The 14,065-nt window shown below is 41.9% G+C and overlaps 1 protein-coding gene across 1 annotated transcript in view; it reads right to left on the minus strand.

Moving 5' to 3' along the window:
• The window catches only part of cwc22 (CWC22 spliceosome associated protein homolog), a gene marked incomplete in the record, with an annotated part of 81,989 nt that overhangs the window by 37,385 nt on the left and 30,539 nt on the right, over positions 1-14,065 (minus strand). The window contains 3 exon segments of the mRNA XM_037687068.1: positions 4,887-5,055; positions 5,247-5,375; positions 6,111-6,365. Of these exon segments, the coding sequence (XP_037542996.1) occupies positions 4,887-5,055; positions 5,247-5,375; positions 6,111-6,365 (553 nt within the window).

Here is a 14,065-nt window from a genome sequence, read left to right on the forward strand (position 1 = left end):
GCCTCAATAGTAAAATTGGTCTGTCTCACCCGTTCATTCAGCAGCTGTGTCTGTGCCTTCTGAAGGATCTTGCTTGCCCGGTGCCTGCTGACCGATGATTTTAGCTCCAGGCTCTTGGGAATGATGCCACTTTGTCGACATCTGAGGTTGAATCGCAAGTGGTTCGAGAGATTGCAGAAACTACTAAAATTGGGTTATGAACCGTCTAACGCATTATTAAAAACTGAAAGGATAGTGGGGACCCATCGTCTTCAAAGAAGAAATGTGTCCGGAAAAAAATCCTGAATGATTGTGTCCGGTGATCACTTAAATGTTTGGTGAAATCAAATAGAAGAAAACCAACAGTAGCACTCAGGGCTATTTTTAATAGAGAAAGTAAGAGCATTTCCACAAGAACAATACGAAGGGAACTCAAGGGATTAGGACTGAACAGCTGTGTAGCCTTAAGAAAACCATTGATCAGTGAGGCTAAAGGCTCCAGTATACTGTTGCGCATGTCTGTTCACCGTACGTACGCGTCTACGGTACACAGAGGGTTCAGACATGATACTCCAGTGTACACCCCGAGCAGCTGCAGAGCAGCTTCACAGACAAGAGGCGATACCTTCGGGACAAATTGAGGTAGCCGATTGGTCATTTGCTGACACGCCTACTGGATTGATTGACAGGTCGGAAAAAAGAAAAAAAAGCGAGAGCTGGCAGCCTCCGCCGCAGCGGTGTTCTGTGTTTATATGTTGTTAATAAAAAGATCTAAAAAATAAAAAAAAAACAGGGAGAGCTGGCTCTACAGCCCACACATCAGACCAGCCCACCAGGAAATCTCCAGACCCTCCCGCAGTCACGCTGGACCTGAGTTTAATTTGCTCGTGACAAATTCCTCCATTTCTCACCATTTCAGTCATGGCATCAACGGAGGAGGAAGAGATCACTGCCTCTTCGCACAAAAACAAACGAAAACGCCAGATCAGGGATGAAGAAGGGGAATTTAATACATTGGTGTCGCATACCAAACAGTCCCTCACTGGGCAGTTTATTGTGCGACACCACGTACGCGTATGCGGTCGTAAAAATTTGAGCTTTGCACGGACATGCCCTGGGGGGTACGCACGTACCTCTGCGTACGTACGTGCGTACCTCTGCGTATGGATGTACGCGGCAGTATACTGGGGGCTTAACCAGAAATAAAGGCTTCAGTTTGCTAGGGAGCATAAAGATTAGACTCTGGAGCAATGGAAGAAGGTCATGTGGTCTGATGAGTCCAAATTTACCCTGTTCCAGAGTGATGGGTGCATCAGGGTAAGAAGAGAGGCAGGTGAAGTGATGCACCCATCATGTCTAGTGCCTACTGTACCAGCCTGTGGGGACAGTGCTATGATCTGGGGTTGCTGCAGTTGGTCAGGCCTAGGTTCAGCAACAGTATGTGCTCAAAGAATGAGGTCAGCTGACTATGTGAATATAATGAATGACCAGGTTATTCCATCAATGGATTTTTTTCTTCCCTGATGGCACGGACATATTCCAAGATGACAATGCCAGGATTCATTGGGCTCGAATTGTGAAAGAGTGGTTCTGGGTGCATGAGACATCATTTTCACACATGGATTGGCCCCCACAGAGTCCAGACCTTAACCCCATTGAGAATCTTTGGGATGTGTTAAGGAAGTGGTCAGAATCTGCCATCATCAGTGCAAGATCTCGGTGAAAAATTAATGCAACACTGGATGGAAATAGATCTTGTGACATTGCAGAAGCTTACTGAAACAATGCTACAGTGAATCTAAAGGCAGTTCAATGAAATATTAGTGTGACCTTTTATTTTTTGGCCAGGCAGTGTATAAATTCATTACACATAGCATGAAATATTTCAAGACTTTATTTCTTATAATTCTGATGATTATAGCTTACGGATAACGAAAACCCAAAAAACAGTGTTTTAGAAAATTAGAATAATGTGATAAAGTTCTGTATTGAAAACATGCACACTATGCACAGATGAATCCTGGTCATGGGCTACAAATGTCTCATTCCTCAAGTCAAGCCACTCCTGAACCAGAGACGTCAGAAGTGTCGTATCTGCAGAGGAGACAAACAACTGGATTTTTGCCCAGTGGTCCAGTGTCCTCTTTTCAGATTAAAGTAAACTTTGCATGCATTTTGCAACATTTGGGGGTAGCAGAGCTCTGCATTTGTATTGTAATGCACACGGTTGTCACGGTTTGGAGTCTGAGCTGCTACAATCTCTGCTCCCTGTCCATAAGTGGCGGAGCTGCATGATTTGGTTGGCGGGGCACTCGGTTCTGATGACAGGGCGAAGCGCCCTCCTTGAATAATAGAAACACTGGCTTCTAAACAGCTGGTACTTATCTAGCTGGAGCGTCTCTCTATAAGTCACGTGCTCTTGTCAAGGTCGGACGATTTATCTCTCCCTCTCTGCTTTGCTTTGCTGCTCTGTCTGTCTGTGAAACTGCTTCTGAGCCTCTCTCGCATATCTTCCGAACCATAATTATGGACTTGATTTGATCAGTTGGTCCCTCAACTTAATTTACAACATTTCTTTGAAGAGAAGACAGGCTTTAGGCGAGCCGATTTGCCCTGTTGGCACGCACGCAGCTGGATATCTCATCGACTTGAAAACTCAATGATGCGTCTATCTCTGCTGCCATTTGTGGATTTTAAGGACACATTTATAATTGGATTTATGATAATTGGTTCCTGCTTTTTGGATTCGGCTGGTTGCTGGTTTTAACAAGGAAGTTTCAAGGAAGTCGTTGGCAGCAAATTTGGACCCGATCATGCTACTGGCCTTTATGATGGCTTGGTTCGTGCCTCGAGTACCCAGACTCAAATGCTTTGGGCAGAATGGATCAGATCTTGGGGATTTTACTCAGGCACATTCCATTGGTGTGGCCATGTAAATTGGACATTTCGGAACCGTTTGGACCAACACAGACTCAAGGTAGACGTCATTAAGTTCTGCCTGTCCCCAAAACAACTGTGTGTTTATCTGAATTTGGCTCCCTTGGCTGGCCTTGAAGGCCACCTTATCTGAATTCGCCTGGAGAACATGTGATCTGACCCCCCCCCCCCCCCCCCGGAGGAATTTCCAACTGATAACCAGCTGGATTCCCATAGGCGTTGTCCTTGGCCATTCCCCGACATCCCTCGAGAATATTTACGGATCTCACTGGAGGACACTGGCTGATTATTCCATCCTTATCAGAACTCATACAGTGTCCTTGAGAGCGTCCAAGGACTTTGCTCATCGCTCTCGTCATCTCCCCCCTCTGTGGAATGTCTATGTCACTATGTGCTAGTTTGTGCAAGGTGTTTTTTAATATTAGTTTTTCTTCTCAGCCAAGAAGAAAAGTCTGATAGGAATTTTTTCGCCTCCAATTCCTACATGTGTCCAGTTTCACTACTTTTTGTCTGTCTAAACAGATCTCACTTGTAAATGAGTCTTCTAGGCTCAATGTGACTTATCTGTCTAAATAAAGGTTGAATGAATAAACCGTGAATATAAAGTAGGGATAAACCGATCCACTTTTTTTTTTTTTTTTTTTACTTCCGATCCGATCCCGATACTTAAATCTGAGTATCGGACGATACCAATCCAGTTCCGATATCATGATCATCATAGATTTTATATGAGGCTGTAATAATCTCCTCTCAAGTACAATTTGTACAAATATATGCATGCATGTCCAAAAAGGCAACTTGAGGTAAGTTTTATTAATGTTGGATACGTTTTAAAGTAAGAATTAAATTATGCTAACACAAAACATGTTTCTTTTTATTCCTAGCTTTAAAGTGGATATTAAAGTGATTAATTTAAGCGATTGTTTAAAGTTATTTTATATTTTATAAGGGGCAGATATAAGAATTTTTTTCTTCTTTCTGCAATCTTTTCAATGTTTCTTTTTGATGATTTAAAAAAAAATTGTTTCATTTAAATGAATGAATAAATTAATTAAATAAAATAAAATGCTAAATGGCTTCAAACATCTGCTAAGTTCATGGCATAAACCAACAGATATGTTCCTGTTTTTAGTATTTTACATCACTTTATAATGTAGCTGTTTATGTTTTTAATATGTATAATTTTCAAATCATGTTTTTTATGATTGTCTACTGTTGTACTGATAAATATCTCTTGGAGGGTAAACTATTTCTTGACTGCAAGTATCAAGCTGAGAAGTCCTTCGTTTTCTACAACTGATAGTGGTTGGTCATTAATTATGATAAAGTTTAGCAATTTCTCGGTAAACATTTGAGCTCCGTGGTTTCAGCGATGTCTTCTTCTTGTTCAATCCGAAGCAGGCAGCCTGATTTGGGGCAGCCGCGCTCAGTCTGTCCCTCCTCAGAGACGGGCAGACTGAGCGGGGCAGATTGGATGCGGCTGGCTGGGGTCAAGTCGCCTTTTTCGGTTTGACCAAAGAGTAGTGCCCCGCTGAAGCCACGGAGCTCGAAGGTCCATCGTAAAACTAACTTTACCGTGGTTTAATGTGGTGCTATGGCTCTGCAGACATGGCACGTTGCTGTCTTGTTTTGTCGTGTTTCTAGTGTAAAATACTTCCACACAGCGGACATGTTTCGATGAAAAGTTGGTTAGCCGTTAGCCACAGTGCTGCTAACTCAGCCCTCACATTGTAGCTAGCTGCAAACTATGAACTGGATTTCCTGAATGTGAGGCAGATCTTATTACTCTGGGTTCATGAGACACGCCGCCGTTCAGGAAATCCATTCCATAGTTTGAAGCCAACATGCATCATGGATCGGAAATATCGGCAGGTAGATCGGAAAAATCCGATACGTAAATTATGTTGGTATCGGAGGCTGATACCGATACTGGATCGGATTGGCCCCATCCCTAATATAAAGATGGGTACCTTGAGGTTTCGGCGGTAGCTCCTCCTGAAGCTCAAGATGAGGCGTTTGAGGATCAGCTCCCCAATCTGGGGAAACTTGGAGTTGATGATGGCCACAACAGCACCGTAAACATGAGTGAAAATGGGAGACGCTGCTTGAGCCTGCAGCACTGAACGAGCCAGCAGACCCCTGACAGATACACACACAAGCACATGCACACACAGTTTTATAAGACAAGCAGCTCACCAGCTGTTTTTTAAAGAAAACAGCAAAAAGTTAATGAATTAAATTGTATGATTTAAGCAAAAATAATTAATATGTACTGTAAACAGAAACCTTTAACATTAAGCTGCTGTTTTTGTGTGTGGGTTAATATTTACCTTCCCCTGACAATGTTTTCCTGCAGCAGCTCCTGAATGATGTTGACAATATTGGACACGTTGACTTTGTTGATCAAACCATTGATGGACTTCTTCAGAGCCTCCCAGCTCATTCTTTGATAAGCCAAGCTGTACAGACACCAGGGCATTAGTGGTTAAAATAAGTTGAATTACTCTATTTTTCGGACTATAAGGCGCATTAAGCGAAATAAAACAGTCAGATAAGTCAAACTTTATTCAACTCATTCACAAGAACTAAACATTGTTCATTTGTACCACATAAAATCGGTTCGAGGTCAGTAAACACAACCAGAATTAATATATAAGGTGCACTGGATTATAAGGCTCACTGTCGATTTTTGAGAAAATAAAAAGGATTTTAAGTGTGGCGTATAGTCCGAAAAATACAGTAAATTAGTGTTAATTCACTGCAGATGCTATTGGTATGACTTAAATGACTGATGTGCTTCTTTACAGTAAGTACAGAAACTGCTTTTCTCATATAATTTAATTTATTTTTTGTTGTAAAATTTCAGGTACAACAGTTTGAATGGATTATTAAGGTCATATTATGTTTTTTGAATAAGTCAACTTTTAATATGATTTACCAAGTAAATGTGTTTAAACTTTTTCTTACTTAAGTGAATAAAATAAAAAAGGCCTAATTATAGATAATTTTCACGTCAACATGTGTGTATAACAACATTTTTTGTTTCCCATTTACAAAAATAAAACGAGAACCAACTGCACACAGGAAAATGGAGGACTCAGAAGCAGTCAGTGTGAACATAATTTTAAGTTCAAAATAAAAAGAGCAGTTTTCTAGTTTTACTGTGTAGACCAGCAGTGATTAAACAATCTTACCTGCTCTTGTCAGTGATTTGTTGTTGCATGATGCGCAGCTTGGCAGGTGGGATGTAAGCGCCCCCAGTCCTTGTCAGGATTGGATCGACTTCGTCCTTTTTCATTTTAACCGGCGGCTCTTCAACCACATCAGGCTCCTTGTCATTTGGAAGTGAAGCCAACTGGCCTCGCCTCTTGTAATCCAACTCTTCATCTCTATTAGCTCGTTTGTCAAAACATCCACCCTTCTCATCACGCCGACCACCATAGCCATGTCTGTATAAAAATAAAATAAAGTTAAAAAATATTTGTTAGATAAGGGCTGCAAAACATTGTAATGATTCTTTGATTCACTTCAGCTTTTTTTGCTATAACTCTTGTTAGAACCCTTTATAGTAGTATTGTTTATAAATTGTTTGATTTTGAGTGATATATTTGAGAGCGTAGGCTGTGGCAGCTCGGAGCCATTGTCTTTTAATACTAAAGCTGCAGGTTGCATCAGGAAGGACACCTGTACTCTGTGGTCTACACTCATCCAGGCCAGTGGTCACTCTTTCAGGGATGAAGATGTTCATATCCTGGATAGAGAGAAACAATGGTTTGAAAGAAAAGTGAAGGTGGCCATCTTTGTGAAGAAAAATCGTCCATCATTAAACAGGGGTGGAGGCCTCCATCTTCAACTGTCCCCCTCTTACAATGCTGTTAAATAGCAAAGAGCCATTAATGATCGGTCGTTAGGCTGATGGTCCTTCTTTATCATGTGAACAGCTTGTTCTGGATGTCAACAACAAACTGGTTGATCCACTATGAGAAGGTGCTATTTATAAGACTGAGGCCCTATTTACACGGACATGATGGGGGGAACCGTAGGTTTTGTCGTATGTTAATTAGAGGAAAAGATCCGCGTTGACACAGTCGGATTTTGGGTTTACATGCATTCGAAGGAATCCCCTGCCCTCCCGAATCCGCTGTAGTTACCATGCCAGGCCATTTGATGGCGCTGTGAATGTTGTACCTTCACCTAATGTGCATGCGGCATGCGCCTTTCCTGTGAGCTAAAAAGCTCAGCTAACAACAATTTAACAACAAGTAAAAGCTGGATTTTGGCTGGACTGTGGTCAAGAATCGACAGATTTGACGCCAAGTGGGACCGCTTCGTCTAACAGCTCCACACCGGTCGCTGAGTGGACCAGAACCGGGTCGACGATGTCGGACTTTACTCCGTGATAATCAGTAGCTGTTTTACAGCAGGTAAATCAACGTTCTTAATAATGTTTGCTTGTGTTTACTTCAGTTACAAAACAACAGAGTTTTTATTTTTCCTGAAAGAGGGCGGACCGGAAAGAAGGCGGACCGGTTCTGAATGAGGCTCGGCCCAGATGAACTGCAGGAGGACATCAAAGACAGAGAGAGAAGTTGGATGAAATATTTATTTAAAATTCCCCTCAGTTGTTTTATTTAATCCATTCACTGTTTTAAGCTACATTAATCAAAGTAGTGAAAGCCTGAACGAGCCAGATGAACAACGTGGGACTTCCATACCGGATGAAAACAAGAGTCCAGTTGTTCATTAACGTAGTTTACAGTTAACTTGTTTTAACTTGTGTGAATAAACTGTGAATAAACTAAATAGTGTGTTCAGTTTAATTATCAGTGTTTGTGTGCCATACAGTTTGTGGTGTTGAATAAATAAATAAAAATTAAACCTGATGTCTTCATTTTCAACTTTAGTGTTCACGCTATATGTTTAGCATCATTTTAAATTTGAATTACATAATGTCCAGAAAGCTTCATTTAGCTGAAAGCTTCATTATATCTCTCACACTAACATAAATACTGTGATAATCAGTAGCTGTTTTACAGCAGGTAAATCAACGTTCTTAATAATGTTTGCTTGTGTTTACTTTGGTTACAAAACAACCGAGTTTTTATTTTTCCCGAAAGAGGGCGGACCGAAAATGAAGGCGGACCGGTTCTGAACGAGGCTCGGCCCTGATGAACTGCAGGAGGACGTCAAAAACAGAGAGAGATGTTAGATGAACTATTTATTTTAAATTCCCCTCAGTTTTATTCAATCCATTCACCGTTTTAAGCTGCATTTTTTTTTTCTTGCTATTCTACGGTGAAACCAGACGCGTTTTCCCTCTCTGCCCCCCCATCCGCTTCCCTGCTGCGCTCTTTTGTCCTGTGAACCCTTAAAAAGCCTCTTTTTTTTTCCTGCATACCTCTTAATTGGAAGGATCAGCTGGTCTCTCAACAAAATCGATCAACTTCTCCCGACAGGAGTCGGGGTAAGGAGGACACTCCGAACTCAAGAGGAAAAATTGGATTCATGATGACGACTAGAATCTACTGTTTGGGTTGGTGGAATCTGGTTGTCTACAAATTCGTGTGGAGGTGTTGAAGCTTGACAGTGCTCGGACTGAATGTGGAGCTGTGACAGGGAATTGGAGCAGCTGTATCAGGACTGTGTTCTCCCTGGCAGCACTCATGAATGGTGGAATAATCTTGGAGAAAGCTGTGAGCTCGACTTTTGGAGAAAAGGATCAATTTGGCTGTTTTGGAGTTTCCATCAGAGAATATGTACCAGCAAGACTTTAAAGGCAGAAACAACAATTACGAGTTCTGCCTGACCCAAACTGTGGCCTTGATACCGGACTTATCTCAACTCCTCCTGGAATGTTTTGAAAACAACAAAGATGCTTTGACTGTTTCCTCACCCCTCCCTTCCCCAAGGCCGTGGACATGTAACAGAACCTCAACTGAGCTGAAGATGAACGTCACCTCTTATCTGGACAATGGCTGAGGGGGGGCTCTGGACTATGCTATGACTTTCCCTTAAAAATTCAATGTTTTCACCACCTATATGTAAATGTATAACATCTGTTTATGTTGCTTTGCTGTGGTAGGTTTTTTGGATGCCTCAAATTGTGCCCTGTCTAGGACACGGTGTGAGAGATCTTTTTTTTACACCGTCTCTCCTCATGTTTTCTTTCCTTTTCTTATCTAAGCAAAATATTATTCTGAATAAGAATAAGAAGGCCGCGCTGATTATTTTAGCCGCAGCTTCGTGCACTCCGCCCATCTTCGGACGACTGTACGTACATATTCGCGTTGTATCTCGGTGCAATGCCAATAAAGTTTATTCTGATTCTGATTAATCGAAGTAGTGACAGCCTGAACGAGCCAGATGAACAATGTGGGACTTCCATACCGGATGAAAACAAGAGTCCAGTTGTTCATTAACGTAGTTTACAGTTAACTTGTTTTAACTTGTGTGAATAAACTGTGAATAAACTGAATAGTGTGTTCAGGTTAATTATCAGTGTTTGTGTGCCATACAGTTTGTGGTGTTGAATAAATAAATAAAAATTAAACCTGATGTCTTCATTTTCAACTTTAGTGTTCACGCTATATGTTTAACATCATTTTAAATTTGAATTACATAATGTCCAGAAAGCTTCATTTAGCTGAAAGCTTCATTATATCTCTCACACTAACATAAATACTGTTTATTATTATTAAACTGTTATTATTTAGCACATTTAGTATGTTATGGTGCAGCGCGACGTGTGCGCGTGCCACGTTCTATAAACAGCGACATTAGAACTGGATCAGACTGTATCTCTTCCAACACAGATGTCGGTCACAGCACCTAGAATCTGACGTAGATTAACTATGAGATTAAAAATATATTCCATCAGTCGTAGTTCTGAAAGCAGTATGTCCGCCGCCATGTTGATAGAAATATAACGTCTGTCCGCGCGTGCGTGTGCGCATGTGGTTTAACACAAAGCTTCAGCGGGAGGTGTTTACATTATCAGCGGGGGGGGGTCAGCAAAAAACCTCCACTCTGTAAGGTGGGTTGAAAAACCTCCCGATTCAAAGAGGGGGGGGGCCACTGGTGTTGTGTAAATGATCAGCAGAACCGCAGCGAGATACCTACGGATGCACTCAAAATACGCGCCGTGTAAATGGCCCGAGTTTGTTGCAGCTCCTCAGACTGACAAAGTCTTTTGGATAAAAGACGAAACGTCTCAACAATTTTTTATTTGTCCCTAATCCGCCCAGAATACCTGACTTCTCTTTGTTAGAACAACTTCATATCTAAAAAAGTTATCTGGTCCTCTGGACATTCAAAAAACAAAACAAAGCAAAGCAAAAAAAAATGTAGAAACGTTTTGTCTATCATCCAAAAGACTTCCTCAATCTGAGGTGCTGTATTTTTTTTTCTCATTTACCCATTATACTACCCCAGGTAGTCTCATTGAGCCACGAGAACTCATTTTCAAGAGAGATCTATTTAGGGAGCAGATGGTGGGGGTTAAGGGCCTTGCTCAGGGCCCAGAGTGGGACAAATGAGGGTGGAGGCAGGTGTGGGTGTTTCACCTTTTCCACCCACATTTTGATGTTGACGGTACCGGGAGGTGAACCTGCGACTTTCCGATCACAGGCCAATCTTCTAACCTCTGCGCCACCACTTCCCATAACTTGCTGAAGTGTGGTCTGATCTAGGCACGTTGTTAGTTTTTGTTTAATGTGCTCTTCTTGTCTGAATACAGCACCTCAGACTGAGGAAGTCTTTCGGATGAAAGACGAAACGTTTCTACATTTTTTTGTTTTGCTTTGTTTTGTTTTTTTGAATGTCCAGAGGACCAGATTTAACTTTTTTAGATTTTTCTACCTGGATTATTGAGCATGCATCAGGACATTTTGAACCACTTTGGCCAGGATTGCCTCAAACTAGTTAGAGAATTGGAGAAAACAGCAAGGAAGAGGGCAGACTACAGGAACCACTTGCGATTCAACCTCAGATGTCGACAAAGTGGCATCATTCCCAAGAGCCTGGAACTAAAATCTTCGGTCAGCGGGCACCGGGCAAGCAAGATCCTTCAGTAGGCACAGAACCAGCTGCTGAAAGAACGGGTGAGACAGACCAGTTTTACTATTGAGGCCTTGAAGGCCAAAGAAAAGCACATTAAACAACAACTAACAACATGCCTAGATCAGACCACACTTCGGCAAGTGTTGGACTGTACAAATCAAGCACGCTTAGCACAGCATGTCAAGTCCAAGACTCGACAACAAAACAAGTTTAATTTACTAATAACTCATCAACACCATCACTATTCCAATAACAGCACATTCTGTGTAAGACAACACTCCAGTAGACAATTACAGGCCAGGGAGACAGAAAAGTGGGTGAAGAATTTATCTGACAGACAGCTCACCCAGCCGGAGACAGAGATTCTTGCCAGGGGACTGAACTTTGCGGTTGCACCAAGTAGACTTCCTCTGGTGGAGATGATCACAGCCACAGAATCAGCCATCCGCAACAACAAAATTAAAGAGGGTGAAGCAGAACAACTCAGAATCAAAGTTTCAGCCTGCCTCAGTAATGCCAAACCACCACCTTCCAACATCAATAGAGAGGAGAGGGATGCACTCACCACTCTTAGCAAGGACAAAAACATCATCATTCTCCCAGCAGACAAAGGAAGGTGCACAGTGATTTTGAACCAGAAAGACTATCATGAGAAAGTTATGACACTCCTTAGTGACTTAAACACTTATGAACCTCTGAAAAGAGATCCAGGAAGTGGTTACAACTTAGAAGAAGTTGATAAATTGCCTGAAAATTTTGGAACAGGACAAGGCTATTGACTGCTTTCTGTACCACAGACTGTACCCAGGGGAGGCCACACCTAGTCTGTATGGTTTACCTAAAATCCACAAACAAGGTGTACCTTTAAGACCAATTGTTAGCATGATTAACTCTTGTCACTTACAATGTTTCCAAATATCTGGAATCTGTACTCATCCCTTTAGTTGGCAGCTCAGAACACCACATACAGAACTCCATGGACTTTGTGGATAAGGTCAGGGATGTCATCATGGAGACTGATGAAACAATGGTCACTTTTAATGTCACATCACTCTTTATGTGCATTCCTGTTGATGATGCAGTAGAGGTGGTCAGTTTAAGATTAAAATCAGACACCACTCTGAGCAGCAGGACCACACTTTCCACAGAACAACTGTGTCAACTCTTGAAACTGTGCCTGCAGTCAACCTACTTCACATATGGGGAGCAATATTATAGGCCGGAAAATGGGTGTGTTATTGGATCTCCAGTTTCTCCTATTGTTGCCAACCTGTACATGGAGGAGGTAGAAAAGAGAGCCTTGATGTCCTTTTCAGGGACACCACCAAGTCATTGGTTCAGGTATGTTGATAACACTTGGGTTAAAATTAAATCCCAGGAAGTCCAACATTTTACTGACCACGTCAACTCTGTGGATAAATACATAAAGTTCACACGAGAAGATGTAAAAAATGGCATGTTGGCTTTCTTGGACTGTGAGGTCTCAGTCTCTGATAGAGGACATTTGCAAACAGAGGTGTACCGCAAACCCACCCACACAGACCAGTATTTGCAGTTTGACTCCCATCACCCTTTGGAGCACAAGTTAAAAGTCATCAGGACTCTACCACAGAGCAGACAGCGTCCCCACCAACTCAGGAGCCAGGCAGAAGGAGAAATCCCACACAAGACAGGCTCTAGAGCAATGTGGATATCCTAACTGGGCCTTCCTGAAAGCATAGAAGAAACCCAAACAGGACTCCAGTCAGCCATCAGGTGAGAAGGAGGAACCCAGACCAGTGGTCATTCCATATGTTGAGGGAGTTTCATAGAAACTGAGACGTTTATTTTCTAAACACAACGTCCCAGTGGCTTTTAAACCCCAAAATACATTACGGCAGACTGGTTCATCCCAAAGATCCAGTCCCCCGGCACAAACAGAGTAATGTTGTGTATTCTGTTCAGTGTCAGGAGGGCTGTGATCAGTCTTACATCGGGGAAACAAAACAGCCACTGGCCAAAAGGATGGCCCAGCACAGAAGAGCAACAACATCAGGCCAGGATTCTGCGGTCTACACTCATCTCCAGGCCAGCGGTCACTCTTTCAGGGATGAAGATGTTCACATCCTGGATAGAGAGGAACAATGGTTTGAGAGAGGAGTAAAGGAGGCCATCTTTGTGAAAAGAAATCATCCATCATTAAACAGGGGTGGAGGCGTCCGTGTTCAACTGTCCCCCTCTTACAATGCTGTTATTGCTAGTATCACTCAGCCCTCTGTGAATAGTAAACAGCCATCAGTGTGCTAATGATCCATTGTTAGACTGATGGTCCTTCTTGATCAAGTGAGCAGCTGGTTTTGGTTGTCAGTAGCAAAACTGGTTGATCCACTCTGAGAAGATGCTATTTATAAGACTGAGCTAAATACAGCACCTCAGACTGAGGAAGTCTTTCGGATGAAAGATGAAACGTTTCTACATTTTTTTGTTTTGCTTTGTTTTTGAATGTCCAGATGACCAGATTTAACTTTTTTAGATTTTTCTACCTGGATTATTGAGCATGCATTAGAACAACTTCATAATTTTGTGTCTAGTTTAAGTTATTCATTTATTTCATGAAAATAAAATTCGGAGTGAAGCCTGAAATTCCAGGAGATATTCCAGTTAACAGAAAATGCTCAAAATCCAACATCTTAGGTTGAGGACAAAAATCACATTCAGCGATAACAGTCCATATACTGCAGCCGACAGTACAACCATATGGCAGTCATTCTTAATAATTAGATTGTAGATTGTAAGACACTATACTAGAATACTGTACTAGCATGAATACGTGAGTTTCTTTTGTTTGCTCCCTTCTTTAGGAGTTGCCACAGCGAGCAAACTTGCATGAAAGACTTGGCAATTGTTTTAAACCAGATGCCCTTCCTGACACAACCTGGGCTCGAACCTGCAACCTCAGGATTACAAGACCATGGCACTGACCACTGCTAGGAGAAATATAGATCTTCCTCCTCTCCCCAGCCCGGGTTGTTTGCTCAGAAGGAACACACGCTTCTGTCAGAATTAAACAACATCTTTATTTTTACAGACTTCAAAATGCATGAACAAGAGA

The sequence above is a fragment of the Nematolebias whitei genome, chromosome 13 (genome assembly GCF_014905685.2).
Source record: "Nematolebias whitei isolate Nwh7 chromosome 13, NemWhi1, whole genome shotgun sequence".
Lineage (NCBI taxonomy): Eukaryota > Metazoa > Chordata > Actinopteri > Cyprinodontiformes > Rivulidae > Nematolebias > Nematolebias whitei.